The sequence below is a fragment of the Grampus griseus genome (genome assembly GCF_964374135.1).
Source record: "Grampus griseus genome assembly, chromosome: 1".
Lineage (NCBI taxonomy): Eukaryota > Metazoa > Chordata > Mammalia > Artiodactyla > Delphinidae > Grampus > Grampus griseus.
Window position 1 is genome coordinate 80,375,870 of NC_139017.1, and position 25,921 is coordinate 80,401,790.

A 25,921-nucleotide genomic window follows, 5' to 3' on the forward strand; every position below is an offset into this window, starting at 1 on the left:
CCAAGCCCTCAGGCCGCCCCGCCTCCCGCCCTTAGTTTGATCCCGCCCCTCCCCGGAGAGGACAGGCGAAGATGTGCAATTTCCAAAGCTTATTGGATGCAGATGGTGTTACTCTGGAGGGTGGCGGGGCCTGCAGCGGCAAGGGCCGCCCCTCTCGGACGGTGATTGGGCTCGCCTGAGTAGCCCCGGGCTGGGATTGGTGCGAGGAGGGGCCAGGGTCGTCGGGCAACTTGGACCTAGGGGTGGGGAGGCGGTGGCAACCGAGGAGCCGGTGGGGTCTTGTAGGTCCCTCGTCCGCCGCGTGCCTTCCGCGGAGGGCCCAGTCGAGGGAAGGAGTGGCAGGCGCCCCTCCCTCATCACGCGGGGGCGGGCGTGGCACTTGTCGTGGGGCGGGCGCGGGACCAGTGGGGCGGGCGGTGGGAGGGGGCTGGTAGTGGAGGGTGATGGAGGGGCAGGGGTTCAGGAGTCGACAGAAGGACTAGCTGGAGACCTAAATCTGTAAGCGCTTCCGGGGAGGAGGACTTGGGGAGACAGAGGAGGGCGTGGGCGTGTCTGGTATGGGATGCCTTGCAAAGGAGGGGGCCTTGCTGAGATCTGTGGGTGGTTCCTTTGAGGAATCCTTTTCTTCCTTTTTGCCCTTTGATTTGCCAAAGGGAGAGTCCCCGTGGTCTCTGTTCAAGTTTTGGAAACTTTCTCTTTGGGTGGGCCTAATCACATACTACTTCATTATAGAACTGCCCAGGGCCTTTTCTGATACTGAGCACAAACGTAGGGAATATGGCAGAAAAAAGGAAGCCGCTGCTGGGCTTCGTGAGCAAACTCCCCAGTGGGACCACACCTGGAAACTCAGGCAAGACTCGCTGCCCTTTGTGCATGGGGCTTTTCAAAGCCCCCAGGCTCTTGCCTTGTTTGCACACAGTTTGCACCACCTGTCTGGAGCAGCTGGAACCCTTCTCAGTAGTGGACATCCGAGGGGGAGACTCTGACACAAGCTCTGAGGGGTCAGTATTCCAGGAACTCAAGCCACGCACTCTGCAGCCGCAAATTGGCATCCTCTGTCCGGTATGTGATGCTCAGGTGGACCTGCCCATGGGTGGAGTGAAGGCTTTAACCATAGACCACCTGGCCATGAATGATGTGATGCTGGAGAGTCTGCGTGGGGAAGGCCAGGGCCTGGTGTGTGACCTGTGCAGCGACAGGGAAGTGGAGAAGAGGTGTCAGACCTGCAAAGCCAATCTCTGCCACTTCTGCTGCCAGGCTCATAGGTAAAGATGGGATACCCCACCTGGTGTGGCTTAAGAACGGAGTACAAAGAGGTGTCAAGACAGAGAAATAACCTTGGTGAGCAGATGGCAAGGAAAGCTTGAATTCCATGGAAGGTCAGAGAGCAATATACAGTGTGATTACAGATATTCCAGAACAGTAGTTAACTCCTGCAGCCTTTATATAATACCCATGATACTTATAGCATCAAAGGTTTGCAGAGTCCTTTTCAGTTTACAAAGCACATTTACACTTTCCTTGGATCATCAATCATTTGTATAGTGAATAATTGTACTGGGTGCTAGAGAAAGTGAATGAGTATAATGACAAAGCCCCTGCCCTTGATCTCATTGGATCCTTGCAACTCATAGAAAAGCAGGCAATGTTTTCATCCCTATTTATTATTTGAGGAAACTGAAGCTCAGTAGCATGTGATTTGCCAAGGTCCCATAGCTGGTAAGTAGTGTCTAACAGAACTGAATTTAAAATCCAGATCTTCTGACTGCCTTCTATGCTCTTGCTACTAATCTCTGCTGCCTTCCCAGTATAAGGTGCTGATTAGTGGGGCACAACCTCAGCCTTTGCCTTGTACCCTAGAGTTACTCTGGAACTTGGTGAGGTGGGCTGGTAGGTGCGTATTGGGGTGCAGATTATGTCTTTTAGGGTGTGTGGTGAACAGTTTGTCACATAAATCACTTTGTCCCCTTCAGACCGCCTTTCCCCATTCCAGAACATCACAGTGTAAGATGGCCAAGGTTTTAGGATTAGCCTACCGTGGTCTTTAAGTTCTGCCTTCCATGTGTTTTCTGGCCTCACCAACAGAACAAGTTAGTAGTCTTCGGTCTTTCTATTTTTAACTTGTATTTGGACTACTTTGCTGCCAGCTAAACAGCTGGCCCTATTTTGTCTACAACCACTCTTCTGGTGCCGGAATAGGCATGTAAGCTTGATGTTGCTATAATGCTAACGGGGAAAATCTGAACAGTTACCATGGTTTCTAGGGATTTCCCTGAATCTCTAGAGGGCTACAGAAAAGGGGAATTAGAGGTTTGATTTTACTGACCACTGACCACTCTCTCTAATAATGTTGATGACTCTTGTTAAGGAAAATTCTAGCTTGCTGCTTTGGGTGATGTAGGCGCTAGTCAAAGGAAATGCTTTACCAGAGTGTTAGGTGGAAGCTGAGGGAGACTGTCGTGGCCAGCCGGCTGCTTTTTAATTGCCTGAGGCTCATTTTGTGCCATCTGGCACAGGTCTGGTCTCTTGCTGCTGGGTCTCCACTGTGCTCTCCCCTCTAGCTTGCTGCAGGAGTAGGCTGAGGGTCTTGCCTAAACTTGACAAATTAATTCTTTGGGGAAAGTTCCAGGATGTAGCCTTAGCATTGCGACCTCTGGCAAAGTCAGGTGCCCAGTCAGAGAGCCCTAGCCTACTGTCATTTAATCCTATACAACAGCCCTTTCAGGTAGGTATTATCCCCACGGTACAGAAGAGGAACTGGAATCCTAGAGGGTCATGTGGTTAGTAAGAGGTTAGAATGAGGAACCGAACCCAGATTTGCTGGACTTCAGAGCCCGTGCTCTTAAAACTGCCGGACTGTTTCCCAAGTAGAGTTGTCCCCTCATTTCCTGTCCCCGACTCTGTTTGCCCCTAGGCGGCAGAAGAAGACGACTTACCACACCATGGTGGACCTGAAAGACTTGAAAGGCTACAGCCAGATTGGGAAGCCCATTCTGTGTCCCGCTCACCCTGTGGAGGAGCTGAGGCTGTTCTGTGAGCTCTGCGACCAGCCCGTGTGCCGGGAATGCATGGTAGGGGGGCACCGGGAGCACCCCTGCGACCTCGCCAGCAACGTTGTCCACAAGCACGGGGACTCCGTGCGGGAGCTCCTCAAAGGCACCCAGGCCCACGTGGAGGGCCTGGAGAAGGCGCTGGCACAGATCAACGGGACCAACCGCGCCCTGCAGGAACGGGTGGAGGCCGTGGCCGCCGACGTCCGCAGCTTCTCCGAGGGCTACATCAAGGCCATCGAGGAGCATCGGGACAAGCTGCTGAAGCAGCTGGAAGCCATCCGGATCCAGAAGGAGAACTCCCTGCAGCTGCAGAAGGCACAGCTGGAGCAGCTGCTGGCAGACATGCGGACCGGAGTGGAGTTCACCGAGCACTTGCTGACCAGTGGCTCTGACCTGGAGATCCTCATCACCAAAGGGGTGGTCCTGGAACGGCTCACAAAGTTGAACAAAGTGGCATACAGTGCCCGTCCTGGAGTGAACGAGAAGATCACCTTCTCTCCTAAGGAGAAAGCAGGCCTGTGCCGCGGCTATGAAGTTTATGGGGCCATCAATACCAAAGAGGTCGATCCAGCCAAATGTGTCCTTCAAGGGGAAGGTAGGAAGGCATTTCCCACTGGCGTTGAGAGGACAGTGCACAGGACATGGTGTTAAAGACATGTGGCTTTTCCAGCCATGGCCTTCATTTAGCTAGGGAGAGAGACATATGGATCCGATGGACGGTGACCCCACCCTTGTCCTTTTCTTTCTGATCTGTTCTGGTCAGGGTACAGTTAAGATCCCTACAGGGGTGAAGCTTGACCCTTTTCCAGTGGAGAAAAGTAGTAACTACCAAGGAACTCAAGGATCATGCTGTTTCTCTCAGATGACAGGACAGAGGCAGTGCCCATAGGAGATAACAGCATAGGCCTCAGGGCAGGGCAGAATCCTGCCTGTTCAGAGAGGATGGCTTGGACCAAGTTCTGAAGAGAGTTTCTGAGGAGTGAGGATGACAGGATTATGGTTTGCTTTCTTCTATGCCCTTTTTGGTTCATGTAAGCCACGTGTTGGCATTTGAAGGAAAACGGTAGGCATTTCAGTCAGCAGAGGGGAAAAACATTTTCTTTTGACCACATTGATCAAACATATATTTCACAGATCAGTCCTCACAGGAAGACTCTACTGTAGAGTCATCCTAACTGGCACAGGAATTCTTACCTGTTCGGGGGTCACAGATCCCTTTGAGAATGATCTCTCCCCAAGAAACACCCATTAATTTGGGCATACAATTTCAGGAGATTCTTAGACCCTTCATAAGGCCTCATAGTAGTTCACGAACCCCAGGTTAAGAAGCCTGTTTCATCTGACTTCCGGACCAGAGGCTGTAGCTATTGAATATGCCCCCAACACCATGGCACAGCTACCACGCTGTGGAGGACTTCACAGCATGAAGAGTCCCAGGTGGTCACCCTGTACCCCCTGCCTCTTCCAGCAGGATCTGCAGCTCAGAGAGGGTAGTTTGGGGTTACCAGCCTCTCTCACGGTGTCCAGAGGTTTTTTTCTCTGAATACATACATCAAACCTGAGTATTTTCAAAGCTTCCTTAAGGCTGAAATTAAGGTCCAGGATCCTATATGATCCAAGAGCAGCTGCTGGCTGAGACAGAAGCAGGCTCACCGGGAGCGACTCCCAAGAGGTATGCCTGGGAGAAAAGAAAGGGAGGAAACTGGAAACACAACCTTTTGTTCTAAAGAGAAAAGGCAAGATGGTGTCTGATCTGGGGATACAGTCACTGCAGTTGGCCTTTGAGGTGAGGATGGAGTGTTTATCTTCCGCAGATCTCCACAGAGCCCGCGAGAAACAGACAGTCTCTTTCACCGTCATTTGTAAGGATGCAGCAGGAGAGAGCATGGGCAGGGGAGGAGAGAACATTCAAGTCGCAGTAGTCCCTAAAGATAAGAAAGACAGGTTTGTATTATACACTCAGGCGTCACAGGTAATGAGCGGTGATGCGACTGGAAACCCGAGGTCCTTTGCAGTAGTGGGGCTGTAACTGCAGTAGTTCCAGCCTACCTCCCCATGATGCCATTGAAAAGTGCAATAGGACCAAGTGGACCAGATGTGTTTCCTTGTGTGGGTTTTAGGTCTGTATTCAATTCTCTCCCAAAGGTCTGATCTGCCCCTCAGACTGTCTTCATCCCAACCTTCAAATAGACTGAAAAATATTCCGTGTTAGACTGAATGGCGCCCTTCTCAAAATTCAGCCTCACTTTGCTACTAAACTGTTCTGGGAGCAAAGTTATACGTCTCTGGAATTAGAGGAGGGAGGAGGGAGGACGAAGGGCAGGAGGGTACAACAGAAGCTGAGGGGAGAGAACACAGTGACGCTTTCAAGGAATTCGTCAGAACATCAGATTAAATCAGCATTTATGTTGCTTACCTTCTGTTGTAAAATTAATTTCCGAGACAAGTAGAAGATACATCCTGCTTGGGGGACATTTAAAATTAATACTGGATTTATGGTGTAGAGCAGGGGTCTGCAGCCCTGTTAGGAACCGGGCCGCACAGCAGGAGGTGAGCGGCGGGTGAGCAAGTGAAGCTTCATCTGCTGCTCCCCAGCGCTCACATTACCGCCCGAACCATCCCCCCATCCGTGGAAAAATTGTCTTCCACGAAACCAGTCCCTGGTGCCAAAAAGGTTGGGGACCGCTGGTGCAGAGTTTACATCCTAAAATAGTGGGCAACTGAAGCAGGCTTGTGAGAATGAGTGATATTTTTGAACTCTCACCTCCATCCAGTCCAGTCAAAACGATGGTCCACGATAACAAGGATGGGACATACTACGTTTCCTATACCCCCAAGGAACCTGGCATCTATACTGTGTTCGTCTGTGTCAAGGAACAACACGTGCAGGTGAGTGAGACCTTACCTGTGCTTCCCTGACCTCCTTTCACCCTGGCCCCCCTGGGTTTTGTCATCTTAGGATGTGGAGACATTTCTCACAGGATCAGCTGTATAGAGGCCTTGAACAGGATTCTCTTCTTTCTTATTTCATCTCACTTTAGAAATGGCCCAGATTTTGCAGCTCTTATTCTTACGAGAGGATGCTGGTGACGATTAAGAACTCTCTATCCCTACTTTACCTCCTGGCTTGTATTTTATCATTCTCCCAGTGCTTGTATTCTATCATTCTCCCAGTTTGTTGGAATTCATAATTTGGGAAAGATGCCTTGATCAGAGGGGCCAATCTACCAGTGGGCAAGCATACACACGTTTGAGCAATATAATCTAGGTCAGGATATTCCAGCTTTTTCAGGCTATGACCAGACATGGACTTACTGGAACACCATTGGGAGAGTTATGCCTTCTCTTCTTGACTGACCAGTCATCTCCCTGCCTAACCATCTGCCCAGATAATTCTCTACTCTGTTTATACGTATATGCTTGTCTGTTACCTCCACAGATACATGTAACACTTTCTGGTGTAGAGATTATGAATTTTTAAAAAATGGGTAATACTCAACACGTCCAGCAGAATCTCTGCTGACATTCGAGCTGTCAGAGGTTTCCCCCAACCAGAAATCAACACTGACAAGGACAATAAAACACCATAGAGCATCATGATGTGTTAGGCTTGTGGTCTGTGCCACAGGAAGACTCATATTCAATAGCCACTTGCTGCTTTTGCCTAATTACAGGATGTCAGACGGGTTAGGTGGTTTTTTTTAATTTATTAATTATTTATTTGTAAATTTATTTATCTATTTATTTTGGCTGCATTGGGTCCTCATTGCTCCGCACGGTCTTTCTCTAGTTGTGGTGAGTGGGGGCTACTCCTCATGGTGGTACGCGGGCCTCTTATCGCAGTGGCTTCTCCCATTGCAGAGCATGGGCTCTAGGCACACGGGCTTTGATAGCCGTGGCGCGCAGGCTCAGTAGTTGTGGCGCATGGACTCAGTAGTTGCGGCACATGGGCCCAGCCGCTGCGCGGCATGTGAGATCCTCCCGGACCAGGGCTCGAACCCGTGTCACCTGCATTGGCAGGTAGACTTCCAACCACTGCGCCACCAGGGAAGCCTGGGTTAGGTGTTTTTACAAACATTATTTCACTTTTCCTCCAAATCACTGAGGCATAAGGATCATCATCCAACTGGACCGAGAAAACAAACTTGCCACAATACACAGTACCTGTGTGGAAAAATCATAATTTGAATCCATAGCTTTGAACTCCAGGTTGTTTTTAAAACAGATTGTAAACTCTTTAAAGGAAGAGAGATTTAACATTTGAAAGGCTTCTAAGGTGCCAGCCTCTCTGCTTTGTGCTTTTGCAGAACGTGTGGTTCTCATGCAGGGATAGGCACGTAACAACAGTTATTAAATATTTACTGTTTAACATAGGGTAGAAATTGGAGAATGGAAGTTATCCTTGAAGGAAAAGAGGCAGGAGAGTTTCTAATCTGAGATTTTTTTTTTTTTTTTTTTTTGCGGTATGCGGGCCTCTCACTGCCGTGGCCTCTCCTGTTGCGGAGCACAGGCTCTGGACGTGCAGGCCCAGCAGCCAGCCATGGCTCACGGGCCCAGCCGCTCCACGGCACGTGGGATCCTCCCGGACCGGGGCACAAACCCGCGTCCCCTGCATCAGCAGGCGGACTCCCAACCACTGTGCCACCAGGGAAGCCCAATCTGAGAATTATTAACCACAGGCTTTTAACCTTCCTCCCTTCCATCTATCGTCACCAACCCAGAGTAAAGGGGATGGATAAACAGTTGTGTCCAGGATGGAGGGATGGAAGGAGAGGAGCTGGCTCAGCATGTGAGGGGAGGGGGTGTGTGGCTGAGAAACTGGAGAAAGGACCACAGATGTCCTCACCTTGTGGTTGTGTGCTCTATAGTTACCCAAGCTTGCTCAGGAATGGAGGAGATAGAGACCAAGGTCAGTGACCTGAAAGCACAGTTGGGTTTCCTAGTGCATCAGGTGGTATGCATGCTGGGAGAGCAGCACGGATTCCTTAACTCCCCCCCTCACTGCATTTGTATCTGGCCCCATCCAGCTCAGCGCCCAGCTGGCTGCTGTCCCCCAGTCGCTGTTTCGCTCCTGCTGTCCTCGTCCCTCCAGGGACAGGCCCTGCGACTTACACTCCGTTTAGTATGTGTGACGCTCGGCACACCCCTGTTGACTCACAAGGTGCTGTTCTTTGCTCTTGGTCTGAACATTGAAGGGCTCACCATTCGCTGTGACCGTGAGGAAACGGCACCGCTCACACCCAGGCGTGTTTCACTGCTGCACGTTCTGCTCCAGCGGAGGCCAGAAGACTGCTCGCTGCGCATGTGGAGGCACCATGCCGGGTAAGGAGAACCAGTCGCTCCTGAAAGCCCTCGCTCTCCCTCTGCTGCTGTCTCCTGGCGGCGGGATCAACTACCACAGCGACCAGCTTCGGGGTGTTCAGACTTAGGCTTTGTTTCTAGGAATGCAGTCTGTGCGTATAAATATATCACAGTTCTAAAAGTTTCATTTAAAGCTTCTTGTTCTGGAAACTGAAATAGCAAGCTGCAAAGTTCTGAGTTTTTTAGTTTTGATACAGTTCACTAATCCTAGGAGCCCTGTGCTTCTCCCAGAATGCTCGATTTCAGCCTGTACCCTTTCCAACAACCTGAGCAGTGTCAAAGATGTAAACCCGCTCCGTTCCTTTTAAAACCTTAGAGAAATTTAAACAAGGCAGGGATGGGAGAACAGATGAATAAATTAACTGAACCAGGTCTGGCTCTTTTCTTGGGGGCAGGGTGGGTGGGCAAGAGGGTCAGCTCAGGCAAGAGATCTAATTATTTTCAGTATTCTGTGGTATCCTTACTCCAATGGTGGGCCTTAAGATAGGCTCTTGTAAACTCTCATATAAACACTTCAGGATCTATTTTGTTTATTTCCACCACTCTGCACTTCCCTTTCATCTAGATTATGTTACAGTTAAAATCCAAACCAGTTCTTCTCCTTGAGTTAGCAGTGTTAAAATAACACTCTTCTTAGAACTTCAGCTAACCTTAATTGATTTGCTGTCATCAGTCTTGAGAGTTCCCCTGACTACAGAGGCACCGAATAGCTTGTTCCTCTCTCTGGGTTTTTATTAGACATTTTCACGTCCATGAGTCTGAATGTCGCCAGAAGCATTAATTTCCGTGGTAACTGCTGGACTTTCCTCTAATGGTGGTTCTCCCCTCTTCTCTTTGAACCATGCAGGTGGGTACCTAGGCTGTGGCCACGGACACAAAGGCCACCCGGGGCGCCCCCACTGGTCGTGCTGTGGGAAGTTTACCGAGAAGTCAGAATGCGCATGGGCAGGTGGGCAGAGCGCAGCGAGGAGTGTACTGAGGACGGTGGCCCTCTGACGGCTTCCTGGGTCTGTGGTCGTAGCTGAGGCCAGCACGGCTTCAGATCACCAGAGAACCCCTGACCTTAATTCTGAAGAAACTGATGGAATTAAAAACAAAGTGCCTTATGTTATACCCTCGAGTCCAAGTACCTTTTTGTGAGTTACTCACTGATTGTACGTCCAGGTGGTCGAGCACCAGAGACCACGCTACGTTTCTCTTCTTTGTGGCCAAAGGTCTTTGGGGGAGGGGAGGCAGTCAGCTGTCTGGTTAAAGTTAATACCAGATGGTGCCCCTCATTAGTGTCCTTTTAAAACATATATACTGTAGTCCAGTAGGAGAGCGACTGTACAAAATGGCTAAAATAGATTCGAGAATCATACAGTGTCTATCTTAGTGCATCTTCAAAAGCAGACAGATCTTTGAAACTAGCAGTTGTTAATCAAAGCTGGCTTTATAGGAGGAGTATAATGTATGCATTACTGTTTTAAAACAGTGTCAGTGTGTGCATGTTTTTGTATGACTGAGCCCATTCATTGTAAGTCTAATAAACTTGTTAGAAAAACTGTACTCATGTAGACTAGCAATATAGTTTGTAGATGTGATCTCAGCTGTAAACAGAAAAATCTAATTGAATAAACTTTGTATCACCCCCTCAAAAAAAAAAAAAGTCCTTTCTGTACCAAGGAGGCTCCTTTCTGTTTTGTACAGACATGGAGGTACCCATGCCATTGGAATTTAGCGCTCACGGGGGTAATTTAGTTCCTCACTTTTTGATGTATAACGTTCTTATTTCTCCCTGAGCTACGTGTTAGATATTTCCCTCAGAGAATAAAAACCTCCTTTCCTCGTATCCACTTGTTGCTAGCACACTTTAAATGGATTATAATGTGATATTGCTGTTTAGGTGGAGGTCTGCCACTTCCCCTCTACACCACGTTCATCTCGTAACCCCAGAGCCTAGAAGATTACTGTGTGGTCAGGGGCAGACACGTAGTCAGTAAATAAAGGGGAATGCTGCTGAAATAGGACCTCATAAATTCCTTGCAGATGTACTCATGCCAGGCGATCCAGATACCTTCCTCGTCCTCACATCTCTCACCCTCTTTGTCTTTTAAAGAACCGTCTTCAGTTTTGTCTGTATACCTAGGAAGTTAACTAGAAGCTTTGACTCCTAGAGCATGCCTGCTTAACTGAAGAGGATTCTTGGGAGAGGAAGTACACAGCACTGGTGCCCCAGCCCTGCCGTGGTCTTCACTGTATATAGTTTGTGTGTTCTTCTGGGACACTTGGTTTCTTATATAGCAAAAACTCAGCATGTATTAAATATAATTATTGAAATCTGCAATGTAAGCTCCATTAAGAAGTAACTCATTGGAATGGTGAATTGGGTCAGGCAAAGGAAGTGAAATAATTAGACAAAACACACTGTCAGGTCATCCTGGAAACATTTCCTCCTTGAGGCTGATAGACGTGAGCTACATTGTAGCTGTAAATATGAAGATATTTACTTATATTTTCTGGAAAGATTCCCTTCAGCCCTCTCTCTGACCAAAATCTGATATTCCCAGAAGACCCTGATGGCCCTGTAACCCTCTGAAATTATTATTTGCTCTTCCTCACTCCTCATAATCACTGGGCCCAGAGGTCAGGTAGGAGTCCTTTAGCTCAGCACTGCTGCTTTAAGATCAGTGGTTATCAACTGATGTGAATTTGTCCCCCAAGATGTTTAGTAAAGTCTCAGGCATTTTTCCTTGCCACAGCTGGGGGCAGAGTGCCACTAGCATCTCTTGGGTAGAAGTCAGAAATGCTGCTTATGCTCAGTTCTGGCCAGCTTCCCACAATGAAGAATTATTCAGTGTGAAGTGTTAATAGCGCTGCTGTCGAGAAATCCCGTTCTAGACCATTATTCCGCCTCCTTTAAAAAAGGCCAGCCTTGAAGCTCAGGCCTTTATGCAAGCTGTTACCCCTACGTGGTTCAGCCGTCCACAGAGCCCCGAGTCATTCCCCCTTCTTCCTTGAAGATTTTAGCACCAAACTTGCTGCTACTCCAGTACTCCTCCTCATCAGTCTTAGAGTAATTCAATAGCCACGAAGACATCTTAACTCCATGACTCTAAGGTTCTTTTTTCCCTCACGCAGCAGTCAGACATACCCTAGACCTCGATTCCAGCTGATCCCTCTGCATAACCTCAATTTCAAGCATCCTGCAACCATGACCTCCCACCTTTCCAGCTCACCCACCTGACTCTACTAATTCTTCTACCTCCCTAGAATCCCCAGTGCAGTGACCACCTTCCCACTATTACCCTCCCCAGCCTCATGTCCTTTCCTTCATCCTCACTCAGTTTAGACTGTACAGAGCATCATCACACTCTTGCATGTAGTCTCTCCCTGTCCTTTTTGCTTGGCAAAACCCCAGATGAGATCCAGATCTCCATCTAACCCAACTGAATGATCCTGGAGAAGAACACGAATGTATGATGACTAGTCTCCCTTTAAATCTATGACCACTGATCTTGATGGGCTCTTAGCATTGCCCGGTAGTCTGACATGTCTCTAGTCCATTTATTCTCCACTCTTCTAGACAATTGTATTTCCTACTTTCTTCTCCTCAAATTGCAATTTGTACTGCACTTCCCCTCTCCACTTATGATCTTGCTTCCTATTTCACCAAGAAAACAGAAGAATTCAGAAGAGAATTTCCTGACCTTCCCACCATATCTACAAATCTACCTATATGCCTATCAAAAGCAAACTTTTATATGAGCTCTCATTCCATCTCTACAACCCAGGAACGTTGCTCCAGTAATTTCCCCCTCTACTGGATTGCTAATTTCAGAAAATAAACATGCTACAATATTCCCTATCTTAAAAAACAAATTTCCCTTGATTTTTATATGAGACTTCTAGGGCTGCCGTATAGAATACCACAGACTGGGTGGTTTGAACAACAGAAATTTCTTTTCTCACAGTTCTGGAGGCTGGAAGTCCAAGGTGCCAGCGGGGTTGGTTTCTCCTGAGGCCTCTCCCTGGCTTGCAGATGGCCACCTTCTCCTGTGTCATCACGTGGCCTTTTTTCTGCACATGCATCCCTGATGTCTCTCCCTCTTCTTATTGACACCAATCCTACTGAATTAGGGTTCACCCATATGATCTCATTTAACCTTAATTATCTCCTTAAAGGCCCTGTCTCCAAATACAGTCACAATGGGGGCTAGGACTTCAATCTATGAATTTGCAGGGAACACAGATCAGTCCATAAGAATTTTTTCATCCCCCTCTGACAGCTGCTCCGTTTTTCTGCTTCCCTTTAAAAAGACCTCAAAAAAAAAAAAAATTGTTTGCTATCTCTACTTCCCCTCCTTGAATTCCCTCTTGGATCTAACTCAGTCTTTAATCCTCACCACTCCACTGAAACAGCTCTTGTAAAGGTCACCTGTAATATCCATGTTACGGAATCCAATGGTCAGTTCTTGATCTTTATCCTCTTTGACCTATCAACAGCATTTAACACAGGTGATCACTTTCCCCTCCAAGAAAGATCTTCTTCACTTGGTTTATCTGGCATCACTCTTCTTCTTTTTAAAAAAATTTATTTATTTATCTATTTATTTATTTATTATTTATTTATGGCTGCCTTGGGTCTTTGTTGCTGTGCACGGGCTTTCTCTAGTTGTGCTGAGCGGGTCTACTCTTTGTTGCAGTGCGCGGGCTTCTCATTGCGGTGGCTTCTCTTGTTGTGGTTGTGGAGCACAGGTTCTAGGCGCGTGGGCTTCAGTAGTTGTGGCACAAGGGCTCAGTAGTTGTGGCTCGCGGGATCTAGAGCACATGCTCAGTAGTTGTGGTGCACGGGCTTAGTTGCTCCGTGGCATGTGGGATCTTCCCAGACCAGGGATTGAACCCGTGTCCGCTGCACTGGCAGGCAGATTCTTATGCACTGCATCACCAGGGAAGTCCCGCATCACTCTCCTTAATCACTTTTCTCATTGACTTCCTTTCTCTGGTTCCTCATCTCTCCAGTCTCTACACATTTAAGAGCTCCAAGGATTAGTTCCTGCATTTTTATCTTCCCCCCCACTTCCTAGGTGATTTCATCCTCTCATGAGTTTAAGTACCTTTTATATACCCATGACTCCTAGATTTATCTCCAGCTCCAAACTCCATATGGTTATATCCAAGAGCTTACTTAACATCTCCACTTGGATGTATCATAGGCACCTCATCTTTAAGATGTCCAAAACAGAACTCTCAATTTCTAATTCTCACTGCCCAACTGACCACCAGCACCAAAGTGTTTTTCCTGCAGTCTTCTCCATCTCTTTGAAAGGAATGTCCAAATCCACTCTTACAGGGGGTGGAGCCAGTCACCTTGGAAACATCCTTGACTCCCCTCTCAGGCATTACGTCCAATCCACTGGCAAATCCTATCTGCCATCCCTTCAAAATACATCTGCTGAGCACTGCTCTCTGCCTACACTGCTAACCACACCAGTCTGAGATACCATGATTTCTCACCTGGACTTTTGCAATGGCCTTCTAACTAGTCTCTCTGCTCTCACTCTCAACTGTCTACAGTCTATTCTCCACCCAACAGTCCTTTTAAAATACATCAGATCGTGTCACTCGTCTTGCTCAACAACCTCCAAAGGCCTCCCATCTTACTCAGAACAGCCTTTACATCAGCACGTAAGACCCTGCAGGACCTGGATCCTTGCTCTTCTCTTTCCTACCCATCCCCCCACCCCCATCACTCTATTCCAGCCAAACTGGACTGCCTGGGGCCCCTCAAACTCTGTCTTGAAGCCTTTACAATCACTGCCCCTCCACCTGGAATGCCCTTCTCACGGATACGTACATGATTCACTCTCATTTTCCTCAGGTTCCTGCTCCTTTGTCAAACACCATCTTATTGGAGAGGTCCCTAACTACCCTGTATAAAATAGCAACTCCCCACCCCAAGACTCCGTATCATCCTTAGTCTGCTTCATCACCATCTAACATATGTATATTCTATTTCTTTATTGTCTGTCCTCTTATCCTAGACCGTAAGGCCTATGAAGGCAGGGATTTGACATTTATTGACCACTATACTATCCCCATGGAAGACAGTTCCTGGCACATAGTAGAGGCTTAATCAATATTCTGTTGAATGAATAAAGATCTCATTGGTAGAATTTCGGGTTTGGATCTCCTTGGTATCTGTTTCTACAGGCCAGACTTCCCTTCCCTCAGACTGACATTTTTCCTTCAACCAAATACCACTTGGAAAAAAACCTCAGCCTTCTCTCAAAACTGTTGGATAAATTATATGCACCTTAGGGACCAGCCTTGAATTTTCCAGTTACCTCAGACATCTAGGGAATTGCTTGCCATGAAGAAGCTTGTTGTTTTACATCATTTTGCCCCATGTGTCTTTTAATGAATCAGATTTCGGAACTGAGGATAAAAAGCTTATCATTTATTTCAGTTGGAAAAAGCTTTTGGTAATTGGATAACTCTACTGTAGATGAAGTTCTAGTGCAACAGAAAATATCTATAAGATACCTAGGTTCTGGTAAATGCCCTAGTCTTTAAGCAATATTAATGGTAACAGTTCCACTACAGATATTTAAAGTTTGTGCGGGGGGTGGGGTGGGGCTGGTATTTGATCTGTGCTACAGTGGAGTGTAAACCTAGCTGAAAGACGTGGCAGAGCAAGACTGATCTGCAGAGCCCAATATTCCAAGGTGAGGACAAAAAGAAGTCTTAGGATTTAGGAACTGCCCCCAGCGTAACAAAGTGCTTCAGAAACCACCTTTGAGTTGTGAGCACTGAAGCATCAACAGGGTGCAGCAGCAGGACGTAAGCTATATCTCTGGTGTTACAGGGAGGAGAAAACGGGCCGCAAATTACAGCCTCCGTCCCCTGGGATGTTGTAACTGGATAAACACCTGGGCCGCCTTGGATAACAAACATACACACATACCTGCCAGCCCACCCATTCTCTAATCTCTAAAATGCAGCAGTCACTCAGCTTTACTCCAGAGGATGTATACCTATGTGTTAGGCTTTTCTCAATTAAGAGGTGGTTGGGTGAAGTGAATGCTAATTAAAAGCATAATATAGGAAGAGGTGTTTCACTCTTTGCCTTATTAGCTTCTACGTATTGATTTCAATTCCTTCAACACTTCCTCAGAGAAGTCCCCCTTAACTAGGTCAAATCCCTGTTCTAAGCCCTCCCAGCCACGCGGACACCCCCGCCACTGTAGCACTCATCACAATGGCCACTTCGCAGCCACACGTGATGATCTGATTAATGCCTGTCTCCCCTTCTAGGCTGGAAGCCTCAGGAGGACAGGGACTGTTTGGGGTTTTGCTTATCCTTACATTTTCAGTGCCCAGGAGTGCCCTGGCATGTTTAATATATGTTTTTAAATTAATGTATGAATAATTAAGCAGTAAAAGTATTCTTCCCATCCCTCCTTTCATATGTAATCTCTTCCTACACTCAGATTTAGCTAAGCATTCTGGTAAAAAGGACTCAAGCTAGCGAAGATATCATCTTCCCTGTTCCCTGCTAAGGGTTAGGCCGTTCTTTCATTTCCATCCCCGTCCCCTGGCTACTCACTCCAGTGGTACTTTGTACTATAACTGACACTAATTTCATTTTTACCTATGAAAACATTTTAATCGAGGTCATATGCCTACAAATTCTAAATTCTTATTGTAATTCTCTTTGTGCTTGAAGGAATGCCTTTTAATTCTTTCTGGCTTTCTCTAGGGCTAGATGCTACATAGCAAATAGCAGTACCATATCCCACTCTGTAAACCCAAATTCTCTCAAGGCATTATGGTAGATATCAAGATTTCAGAACACCAGAGGGGCCACACGGAGCACTGGCATTTCCATGACTATCTGTGCAGGATAATCTGGCCTCGTCTTTCAGCCCTGCAGAAGCTACTTCATTGCACAAGACAATCAGAGAGAGGAAAGAGCCCAGTATTTATACGTAGCCATTCCAGATCACATCCATGACTGCTAGAGGAAGGGGTCATGTCCCACAAAGACATCATTCTACCTACTGTGTTCATAATAATTGGATGGCAACAGGAGTCCTTGGTAAGGCTTTAAAGGGCCCAGGTTCCATCCAGCCATGGCACGCACGATGCCCTTTTTTGATTAACACTGACAAAGAGAAGTCAAACTATAAACCTTCCATGAAGGCAACTCTGTCACATAAGAAATACCTTGTAAACTGGGTGCTCAGCAATGTTGCACTTTGGTGACAGATGTTCACCATCTGGCTCTTTCAGCTGCACCCATGCTTCAATTTTATTCTCATATTCCGAGACCTGGTCCCACAGCAATAACACTAGCGTTCGGATGGCACTTCGTGGCTAACAAAGCATTTACTGTTCTCGCCTAAGTCTGCTGAGGTAGGCAGAGAGATGTAAAAAGAAAATCTGACCGTTACGGTGTCACATAAGGAAAGGCTGGTTGACACTGGCAGAATTCATAGGGCAGCACCTCAATTAGATCACTACATTGTGGGATGCTGCCCACTGCTAGAGGGTGCAGAGACCCACCTTGTCATGCCCTGACCTTAAGAAATGGACTCACGGTAACTAAAATGAACGTGAGCCTGAGACAGACACCAGAATGCTACGTATATTATAATTCATGAGACATTTCCACCCCAGGGCTAGGACTGAAGGATGCACGTCTGGTATGACAGTGGTTCCAATTTTTGCTGTATCCGCCTCACATCGATAGCATCTCCCTGTTACAGGAACACCTACCCAAGACAAGACTGAGTGGCTTTGCTAGCTTAGAATCAGAATGAGGAACACTAGAGAAACTATTTAAGATACGAGAAGGAATATCAGAGTAGATTACATTGGTCAGTGGGCTCTGAATATCTGAAGATTGTAGGTTATAATCCCTGCAACCATCTTCAGACTAAAAGCAAGAATACTTGAACCTCGAAGTTGACACTGCCTCTCTCCTAAACAGTACCTGGAAAGGACACTGACAGTGTTCACCTAACATGCCTTCTGACTGACATGACCCATCTGTCGATCTGGTCGCATGGGGTATGGTGTGTATGTGTGTTGCTAAATTGCCAGGGGAGCACAGTGAGCTGTATGCTAATCCTCACATCTTACAGATGAAAGAACTGAGGTGCCTGGGGAATCTGCAACTAGCTGAACACCAGACAGTCAGCAAACAGCAGAGGCAGGGTTTGTACGTTCTTGCTGGCCTGGGAGCCACTGCTTCTCAGGTGACACTCCCTTTGCCCTGGTGTGTTGATCCTACAGCGTAACTCCCGAAAGGTAATCTTACATCCTCCATTTCCCGATTTTCCCAGGGACTTCACTACAGCTGCCGAAGTTCTAAAAACAATGCCTACCACAAATGCGGAAACCAAAGTGTAGAGAAGTTAATGATTTTTTCAAGGCTACACCCCAGCTAAGGTGAACCTGGAAGTAGAGTTAAGTCAGAACTCTTCCTTCCAGGCCACCTGTCTTTGCCTCTGTGGGCCTTTAGACCATGTCCTCAGAGGGCACCTTTGCTTAAACAGGCCCCAGTGCCTCAGCCCATACTGTGACTGGCTTAACACAGGGCTTTGTCACCTAATCCTAACTCAAAGGAGGGCAACAGTTCTATCTAGGAAGAAATACAATTCTTTCTAGCAGAAATTAGCTGAGTAAGTGCCAACGGGAAGAAGGGAATCTGAATAGTTTCCCAAAGTAAGAAATTCTCAAGAGTTTGTATTAGTCAGGATACAAACTGCTATACAAACGAACACCCAAGTCTCATGGTTTTAAAAAAAATTATTTCTTGATCATGTCATAGTCCAATGTAGGTGAGCTAGGGTGAGAAGGGAGGCACACACAGGAAGCTTTGTTCCGATGTCGTTCAGGAACTGAGGCTTACCAGTCTGCCAAGGGGTCCGTGGCCAGCAGTAGGTTAAGAATCTCTGACCTAGTGGCTTCACAAGTCTCTAGGGCCCTGCAGTCATCCATCAGTTCCTTTGTATTCAGTGGGCCAACAAGAGAAGAAACAGCACAAAGAATCACTTGCAAGGTTTCAGAAAGGCAGATAAGAAATGACTTACATCACTTCTCTCCATATTCCACTGACTTAGAACTCAGTAATATGGACCCATGTAACTGCAGTGAAGACTAGGAAATGTAGTCTCTGGTGGCCAGGAGGAAAAGGAAATGGGGGTTAGTGAACACAAAGCATTATCTCTGCTACGCTGTCAAACACATGTTTATTGGATTATGCCAATGATAATACAAGTACTAAATGACACAATAATACTAAATGAAACAATGGTACTAAGTGCTACAAATACTGTAAATTTGTAAAAATACAAATACTAGAAAAATGACACAAAAATTAAAATTTATGACACAAATACCACATGATATGATAGCAATATAAAATAATACTAAATGATATGATACCAAATTCTAAATAATACGATGATACAAATACTAACCATCTACATATTACGCAGAGAGCTGCTTCTGCTCAGCCCATAAAGAGATGGTTATATGAGCAGCCTCATTGGCAGCAGATGAAGAGATGGGATGGAGCCTGTGTTAGAAAAGGCAGTAACATTGGGTCCCCACCAGCTGAGAAGAGAAAAGCAACAGAGGGCTTTTTGAGCTTTTACTGAAGCTTAGGTACAACCCTCCCAGGGCTGTTTTCCAAATTCTCTAACTCTAAAGCATTTTCTCTTATCTGAAGTAATTTATTGGTTTCTATGTCACACATTAAATACGCTGATTGATTAACATGACTGGTTAACCAAGTGGTTAACATGGTAACGGATCCTCACTTTGAGGAGGGCTTGAAGGTGAAACCGAATGCCAACGAGAGCTCAAAGGACCAGGGTTAGGTCATTCTCCCCAGATCCTAATACAAACCAACAATGGCACTATTCTGAGCTCCATAAACAGGAAGTTAGATGCCAAAAAGGACTTTGAGATCGGCCAAGGTGAGCTTGGTGACAACTTCTCCAGTTCCTGATAGAATCTGTTTGGCCAAATCTCTCTTTTTTTCTTGGAGCTGCAAGATCTTCTCTTCCACTGTTCCCTCACAAACAAATCTGAAAAAGATAAGCAAATAATCAAAAACCCAAAGCAGCATATCTAATGACATATTCAAACGTCTATTTATGCTTCCGTTTTTTGGGTTTTTTTTTTGCGGTACGCGGGCCTCTCACTGTTGTGGCCTCTCCCGCTGCAGAGCACAGGCTCCGGACGCGCAGGCCCAGCGGCCATGGCTCACGGGCCCAGCCGCTCGGTGGCATGTGGGATCCTCCCGGACCAAGGCACGAACCCGTGTCCCCAGCATCGGCAGGCAGACTCTCAACCACTGCGCTACAAAGGAAGCCCTATGCTTTAGTTTTTAAATGAGATTTCTTCCTTTATTTTTTCTTAGGTTTGATTAAGAACTCTATGTTTAGCAGATCTAAACAACTTAGACTAAATATATATCCATTTAAAGTGATCTGACCTTGGACTTCCCTGGTGGCGCAGTGGTTAAGAATCTGCCTGCCCATGCAGGAGACACGGGTTCGACCCCTGGTCCAGGAAGATCCCACATGTCGCCGAGCAACTAAGCCCATGTGCCACAACTACTGAGCCTGCGCTCTAGAGTCCGTGAGCCACAACTACCCGCGTGCCTAGAGCCCATGCTCCGCAACAAGAGAAGCCACCGCAATGAGAAGGCCGCGCCCTGCGACAAAGAGTAGCCCCCGCTTGCCGCAACTAGAGAAAGCCTGCGTGCAGCAACGAAGACCCAACATAGCCATAATAAATAAATAAAATAAAAATTTAAAAATAAAGTGATCTGACCTCAAATTGGCCTTTTCTTTCTTTCTGAAGCTGAGATAATTGAGAAGTGCCAAAATAAGCAAAAGATATCCTGATCCAAAAAAAAGTGTAGAGATCCAGCTTTTACACAAAACGCTCCATCCTGATAAGGTCAGAAGGCCTAAAGCTTATCAAGTTTCTGCCAGGAATATGTGTGCTGGTTTAAGTACAGAGTGTCTTATCTCTTGGCTAATTCACACTGAAAACAGGTTTTACAAACCAAGGAAATACCACTGTTGTCCTTTATTCACTCATTCAACAGGTGCTGATGAAGATTCCCTATATGCCATGCACTATGCTAGGTGTAGGAACGGAGATTTGAACATGGTCTTGCAGTCAAAGAGAACACAAAACAAAGACATGAAAATAAACAGCAACAATAATAATATGACCTGGAAAGCGCTATAACGGAAGTATGTCCAGCGTACAAAAGGAGTGAAAAGAAATCTGTCTGGGGTCTTCAGGGAAGGCTCCATTGACAACTTGACTCTTAGTGTGACTTGTAGGATGAGCAAGGGTTTGCCAGATAGAACAGTGGGGAGGGCATCCCAGGGAATGGGAACATGTGTAAAACCATGACTGAGTTTTGGAACACAGTCTGCTGCAGGGGTCGTAGAGTCTGGCCAGGGCAAAAGTCAAAAACTATGTTGTACTACAACAGCAGAAGCTCAAGAGGCTGGCGGGGGCTGGATCATGAGTGACTCTGCCTGTGATGCTAAGAAACTTGGTTTTGAAAGGAGGAAATGGCAGTGGGATGGGAAGAAAGGGATGGTTACAAGAAACACCTAGAAAATAAAATGAATGGATTTGGTTTGTGAAACGTGAGCAAGAAGGGGGAGTCTAGTTTTGGCTCCATGATTAGATAAACAGTGATTCTATTCACAAAGATGAGAAATTCAGAAGAATCAGTAGATATGAGGTAGCAGGGAGAAACAATCTCAGCTTGTGACATTGTGAGTCCCTGGAGCATGTAACAGTACTTGCTACATGGGGACTACTCAACAGGTATTCATTCGTTTTTTGAGTTGAATGAGACAAATACATGAGTGAATGAATAATGGGTGTGGATGTGGACACTCAGATTCAGATATTTCGTGGGGATTTGGATATCTGGGCCTGAAGTTTAGGAAACCTTGGAACAGAGGGTATAGATTTTGGACTTACTGGAGTGGACAGGATTATTAAGAGAGGTGCATATAAAGTGAGCTGAGAAGAGAGCTAAAGACAAAACAACTGACATAATCACTGTACTTGGTGAATTTGGGAATTCATTGGTGTCCCTTAGCAAGAGTAGCTTCAATGGAGCGGCGGGGGTAAAAGCCAGTTTGTATAGGTTGAGGAATGAATGGGAAGTAAGTAAAGATAGACAAGGATTTCTAATTATTCAGAAAACTTAGCCATGAAAAGGAAGGAGAAAAAGAGGTACATAACTAGACTGTATTGTACAATTAAGGCAGGTTCTGCTGTTGTTTTTAAAGAGAAGAGGGTCTCAAGGACAGGGGCATTCTACAAAATAACTGGCCTGTGCACTTCAAAAATGTCACTGTCATAAAACACAAAGAAAGACTGAGGTGTTGTTCCAGTTAAAGGGGACAAAAGAGTCATGACAATCAAATGCTACACAGGACCTAGAATTTTCTTTGGCTGGGAAGGACATCACTGGGACAAGTGGCAAAATTGAATAAGGTCCATAGATCAGATATGAGTATTGTATTACTGTTAACATCCTGGTTTTGATAACTTTATTATAGTTATGTAAGAGAATGTCATTTTTAGGAAATGCATATTTTACTATTTAGAGGTAAAGGAGCATCATGTCTGCAACTTACTGTCAAATGGTCCAGAAAAAATCTTACACACACACACACACACACACACACACACACACACACGTGTCACAGTGCACAGGGATGTTTTGGTATTATTCTTGCAATCAAGAACTTTGGGGTATTCTTGTAAGAATTCTTACATTCTTCTCTATATGTCTGGAATTATGTCAAAATAAAAGTTAAAAGAAAAAGAGAGAGAGAGAGAGGAAGAGAGGGAGGAGGGAGGAGAGTCCTTTCATGGGCGGCCTTGACTGCATTAAGGCTCAGCATTGTTCATAAGCTTTTCTTCTTCTGCAGGACCAACTCCAAGGTTATCCACAAATTGCTTGTGTTCCCTTCCTGACTGTGAGTACCAAAAAGGATGTGCCCCACAAGCACCATTAGTACAGTGATCATCAAATACTTTACACATTCTATTAAAACATTACCCGAGAAAAATTTTCATGAAAGCAGACCTTTGTCCTGGAGACCTTTACTTACTTACCTGTGTATGACAACATCTTTCTGCTGCCCTACTCGGTAAATTCGGTCACAAGCTTGATCTTCAAGTGACGGATTCCTGTTAGAAGACAAGTAAAGCTTAAAGGTAATGACATCCTAGACCAGGGGTGGGCAAATCCCATGGGCCAAATGCAGCCCACAGTCTGTTTCTGTATGGCTCTTGTGTTTAAAATGGTTGTTACATTTTTAAAGGTTTGCAAAACAAAACAAAACAAAAAAACCTACAACAAAGAATATGCAACAGAGACCTATGTAGCTGGAAAAGCCTAAAATATTTACTATCTGGCCTAAAATACTTATAGAAAAAATTTGTAGGTCTCTGTTCTAGTCTATGTGGGACTCAGAAAGCCCCAGATGTCTTCTTGTCCTCTCATGAGAAACCGGGATCAGATTGCTAATAGGAACTCTTAGCACCACCATCAGTTGGAAACTCTTAAGTAACAGAGGTTAAACCAATGCTCAAATCCTGTCACTAACTAGTCGAGTGACTTTGGGCAAGCCATCTAACCACAACCCTCCAGACTTCAGATGGCTACTTGGAAACCGGCGGGCTGGCAAATGATCTCTAATGCCTTTTTCAACTTTAATATTCTAGATTCAACTAAGGAGACTTAATTTGTTTCATTCTTTCTAGGTTCTCATTATCAATTCCAAACTAGTTTCTCATCTTACCTCTTTAAAATCTTGGATAACATTGCTCAATTCAGAAACCAGCATGATCCCCATTCTGCTTTCCTCACTCACGAGTATAGGGGAGTCCCAAGTAAGACCTAACCACGTTCTCCAGGAAGATAATAACAGGTTGGCCTGTTTGTACCCATCTGGGCTGCCTGGAGAATTAACAAATGACAATCTCTGGCACCAGTGCCTGGTGCAGCGATCCCTGACTGGCATCACTGAAAACTCAAAACAGGGACAAATTATGACGCTTTCTCCTAGCAATACATGAGTCATTCACTTCGTTTCTAGGAAGGATGCTGCCATACTCCCGGTGTTGACACTATGTGCAGTGAGTCCAAGGCTATGTGTTAAGTGTGTGTCTAACATAATTAAAAAATTCCTTTGCCTTTTCCCTTTGGAGTAACAGTTCTCCCTCTTCACCAAGGCTGAGATTTCCTTGGACGTCAACAAGTATGTCTGAAATACGGTGTTTTGAAGAGATAAAACTCTTCATTGAGTGAAGCAGCTCTTGGCCATAAGGAAAAGCACCCCCTACTCCGCTCTCAGTTTCCATGGAAACAGATGTTAGATTAACAATAAATAGTGAACAGACTATTTTAAATAGTCATTTGAAGCCTTGCTTGCTCAGGAATTCAGGGCCAGCAACTAACCCTACACCAATTTTTTTTCTCTCTCCTTTTTTTAAGTTATTTATTACTTTATTTATTCTGGGCTGTGTTGGGTCTTCACTGCTGTGCGCGGGCTTTCTCTCTAGTTGCGGCGAGAGGGGACTACTCTTTGTTGCGGTGCGCGGGCTTCTCGTTGCAGGGGCTTCTCCGGTTGCGGAGCACGGACTCCAGGCACGCAGGCTTCAGTAGTTGCGGCAGATGGGCTCAAGTAGTTGTGGCTCACGGGCTCTAGAGCGCAGGCTCAGTAGTTGTGGCACACGGCCTTAGTTGCTGGCATGTGGGATCTTCCCGGACCAGGGATCGAACTTGTGTCCCCTGCATTGGCAGGCGGATTCTTAACCACTGGGCCACCAGGAAAGTCCCTAGCCCTACACCATTTTGATCTGTATCTTATACACATGGATGCACAGAGGCAGCTCCATAATATGAAAGGAACACACTCAGTATAAGAAGTCAGGACTTACTGCCCCTCTGGTCTCCCTGCTATGCTGTGACAACTCAAGAAAAATCCAGAATCGTTACCAGTGCATGTCCAGAAGGAAAAGATGGTTTCCTCCAGTCAGGTTTAGACCAACACCTCCAGCCAAGAGAGAGATTAGCATAACCTTCAAAAGGAAGCACACCATTAACTTTACACAGACTTGGTCTCATAAATCACCTCTCCTTCTTAGCAACACGCTCTTATCAAATTCCCTTCTGCTGTCATAAAGGCACTGTTTCGAAACTCTGAGATCCTATCTCCCATGCCTCACCTTTGAGAAAATTCTCATTTAACCTTTTTTTGGTGAGTCATTCTCAAAACATTAATTGTGCACCTGTCGAAATATATGAATACTACCATTTAAAGCACCAGGGGTGGTTAGCTCAATAAACTTTCCATCAACCGGATTATGTCTGTTCCATCAGTCCTCCAACCACTGCCATGATTCTCCTGCCATCACTCAACTAATGCTTTCCAAATTTGCATTATCCATAATTAGATGCCTTTGTTCTCCCACTTCCCTCCATCTTTCCTCATATCAAGATCCCACCCATCCTTCCAGGCTTGTCTCCTCCACAAAGAGTCTCTTGAACCTAACCAGCTATGTTCTTACTCTCTTTTTAGCCCTCATAGTTTATTCTCTTAGAGTATTTGCACACTTTGATATGTACCCCCCAATAAATGTCAAAGGAATCAAAAACACCTGGAGGGGTCAAAGCTATGACTATTTTTGAATCGAGCTATGTTAAAATTTTCTCTGTATAATTGGGAACAATTTGCTCTTGATTACAGAGCTCTGCTCTGATCAGCTTGTACCTGAGGGCCCCTGGATTTGTTAAATGCCTCCACCAAGTCCATTCTCTGTTTGGGGTTAACAGAGCCATCGATGGTGGAATAAGTCAGTCCATGCCTCTTAAGGTGCAAGGTTACAACCTTCAGCATGCTGGTCCACTGAGAGACGATGACACTGGAAGGAAGGATAAAACAGAAAACCAATGCCCCCGAATAGATGAAACAAACTCATCCGCAGGGCTTTAACGCCTGCTATTCGTACAATTCAGCTATCAAATGTGGACGAGGAAAGGCCTTCTGCTACCTAAGCGTACACACTTCGGTGACATTATAAGATTACAATATTTCCAGCTATTTCTAGATCCAGTCTGCAACTTATTTTGTGCAAAATGAAGTCAGAATAAAGTGGTGGCTAAGCTGAAGTACTGGCTGCGGCCTCTGATTATCTGGGGCCTAGTGCTTACCCACAGGAGGTCTGTACTCCTGCAAAGGGGTAGAGGCCCCTCCCTTGGCCAGTCAGAACACAAGCTGCTAGGGCTTCTCTGTTCCCCCCATGCTGCGCTTTAATTAGAGTTTTATGTGTTTAGATCAAAATATTTCCGATCTACAAATGCATTGAATAGCACACAGTAAAGTCAAACAACGAATGAACCTCCCACATCCACGTCCCCAGCTTAGGAATGTCCCCAGCACCATGGGGGCTCC

At 46.0% G+C, this 25,921-nt stretch overlaps 2 protein-coding genes across 2 annotated transcripts in view; one reads left to right on the top strand and one right to left on the bottom strand.

Moving 5' to 3' along the window:
* Nucleotides 1-483: 483 nt before the first annotated feature.
* On the top strand, nucleotides 484-9,535 carry TRIM45 (tripartite motif containing 45). The gene is made up of 6 exons (XM_082660327.1): nucleotides 484-1,265; nucleotides 2,915-3,648; nucleotides 4,868-4,997; nucleotides 5,828-5,942; nucleotides 8,249-8,375; nucleotides 9,262-9,535. The coding sequence occupies exons 1-6, from the start codon at nucleotides 778-780 to the stop codon at nucleotides 9,408-9,410; spliced, it is 1,743 nt and encodes a 580-aa protein (XP_082516453.1). The 5' UTR covers nucleotides 484-777; the 3' UTR covers nucleotides 9,411-9,535.
* A 9,140-nt stretch (nucleotides 9,536-18,675) lies between these two features.
* TTF2 (transcription termination factor 2) overlaps nucleotides 18,676-25,921 on the bottom strand; it is a 42,578-nt gene continuing 35,332 nt past the window's right edge. The window contains exons 20-23 of the mRNA XM_082660315.1: nucleotides 25,241-25,391; nucleotides 24,466-24,548; nucleotides 22,578-22,652; nucleotides 18,676-19,495 (exon numbers count right to left, since the gene is read on the bottom strand). Of these exons, the coding sequence (XP_082516441.1) occupies nucleotides 19,351-19,495; nucleotides 22,578-22,652; nucleotides 24,466-24,548; nucleotides 25,241-25,391 (454 nt within the window). The 3' untranslated portion in view covers nucleotides 18,676-19,350. The remainder of the gene's footprint in view (nucleotides 19,496-22,577; nucleotides 22,653-24,465; nucleotides 24,549-25,240; nucleotides 25,392-25,921) is intronic.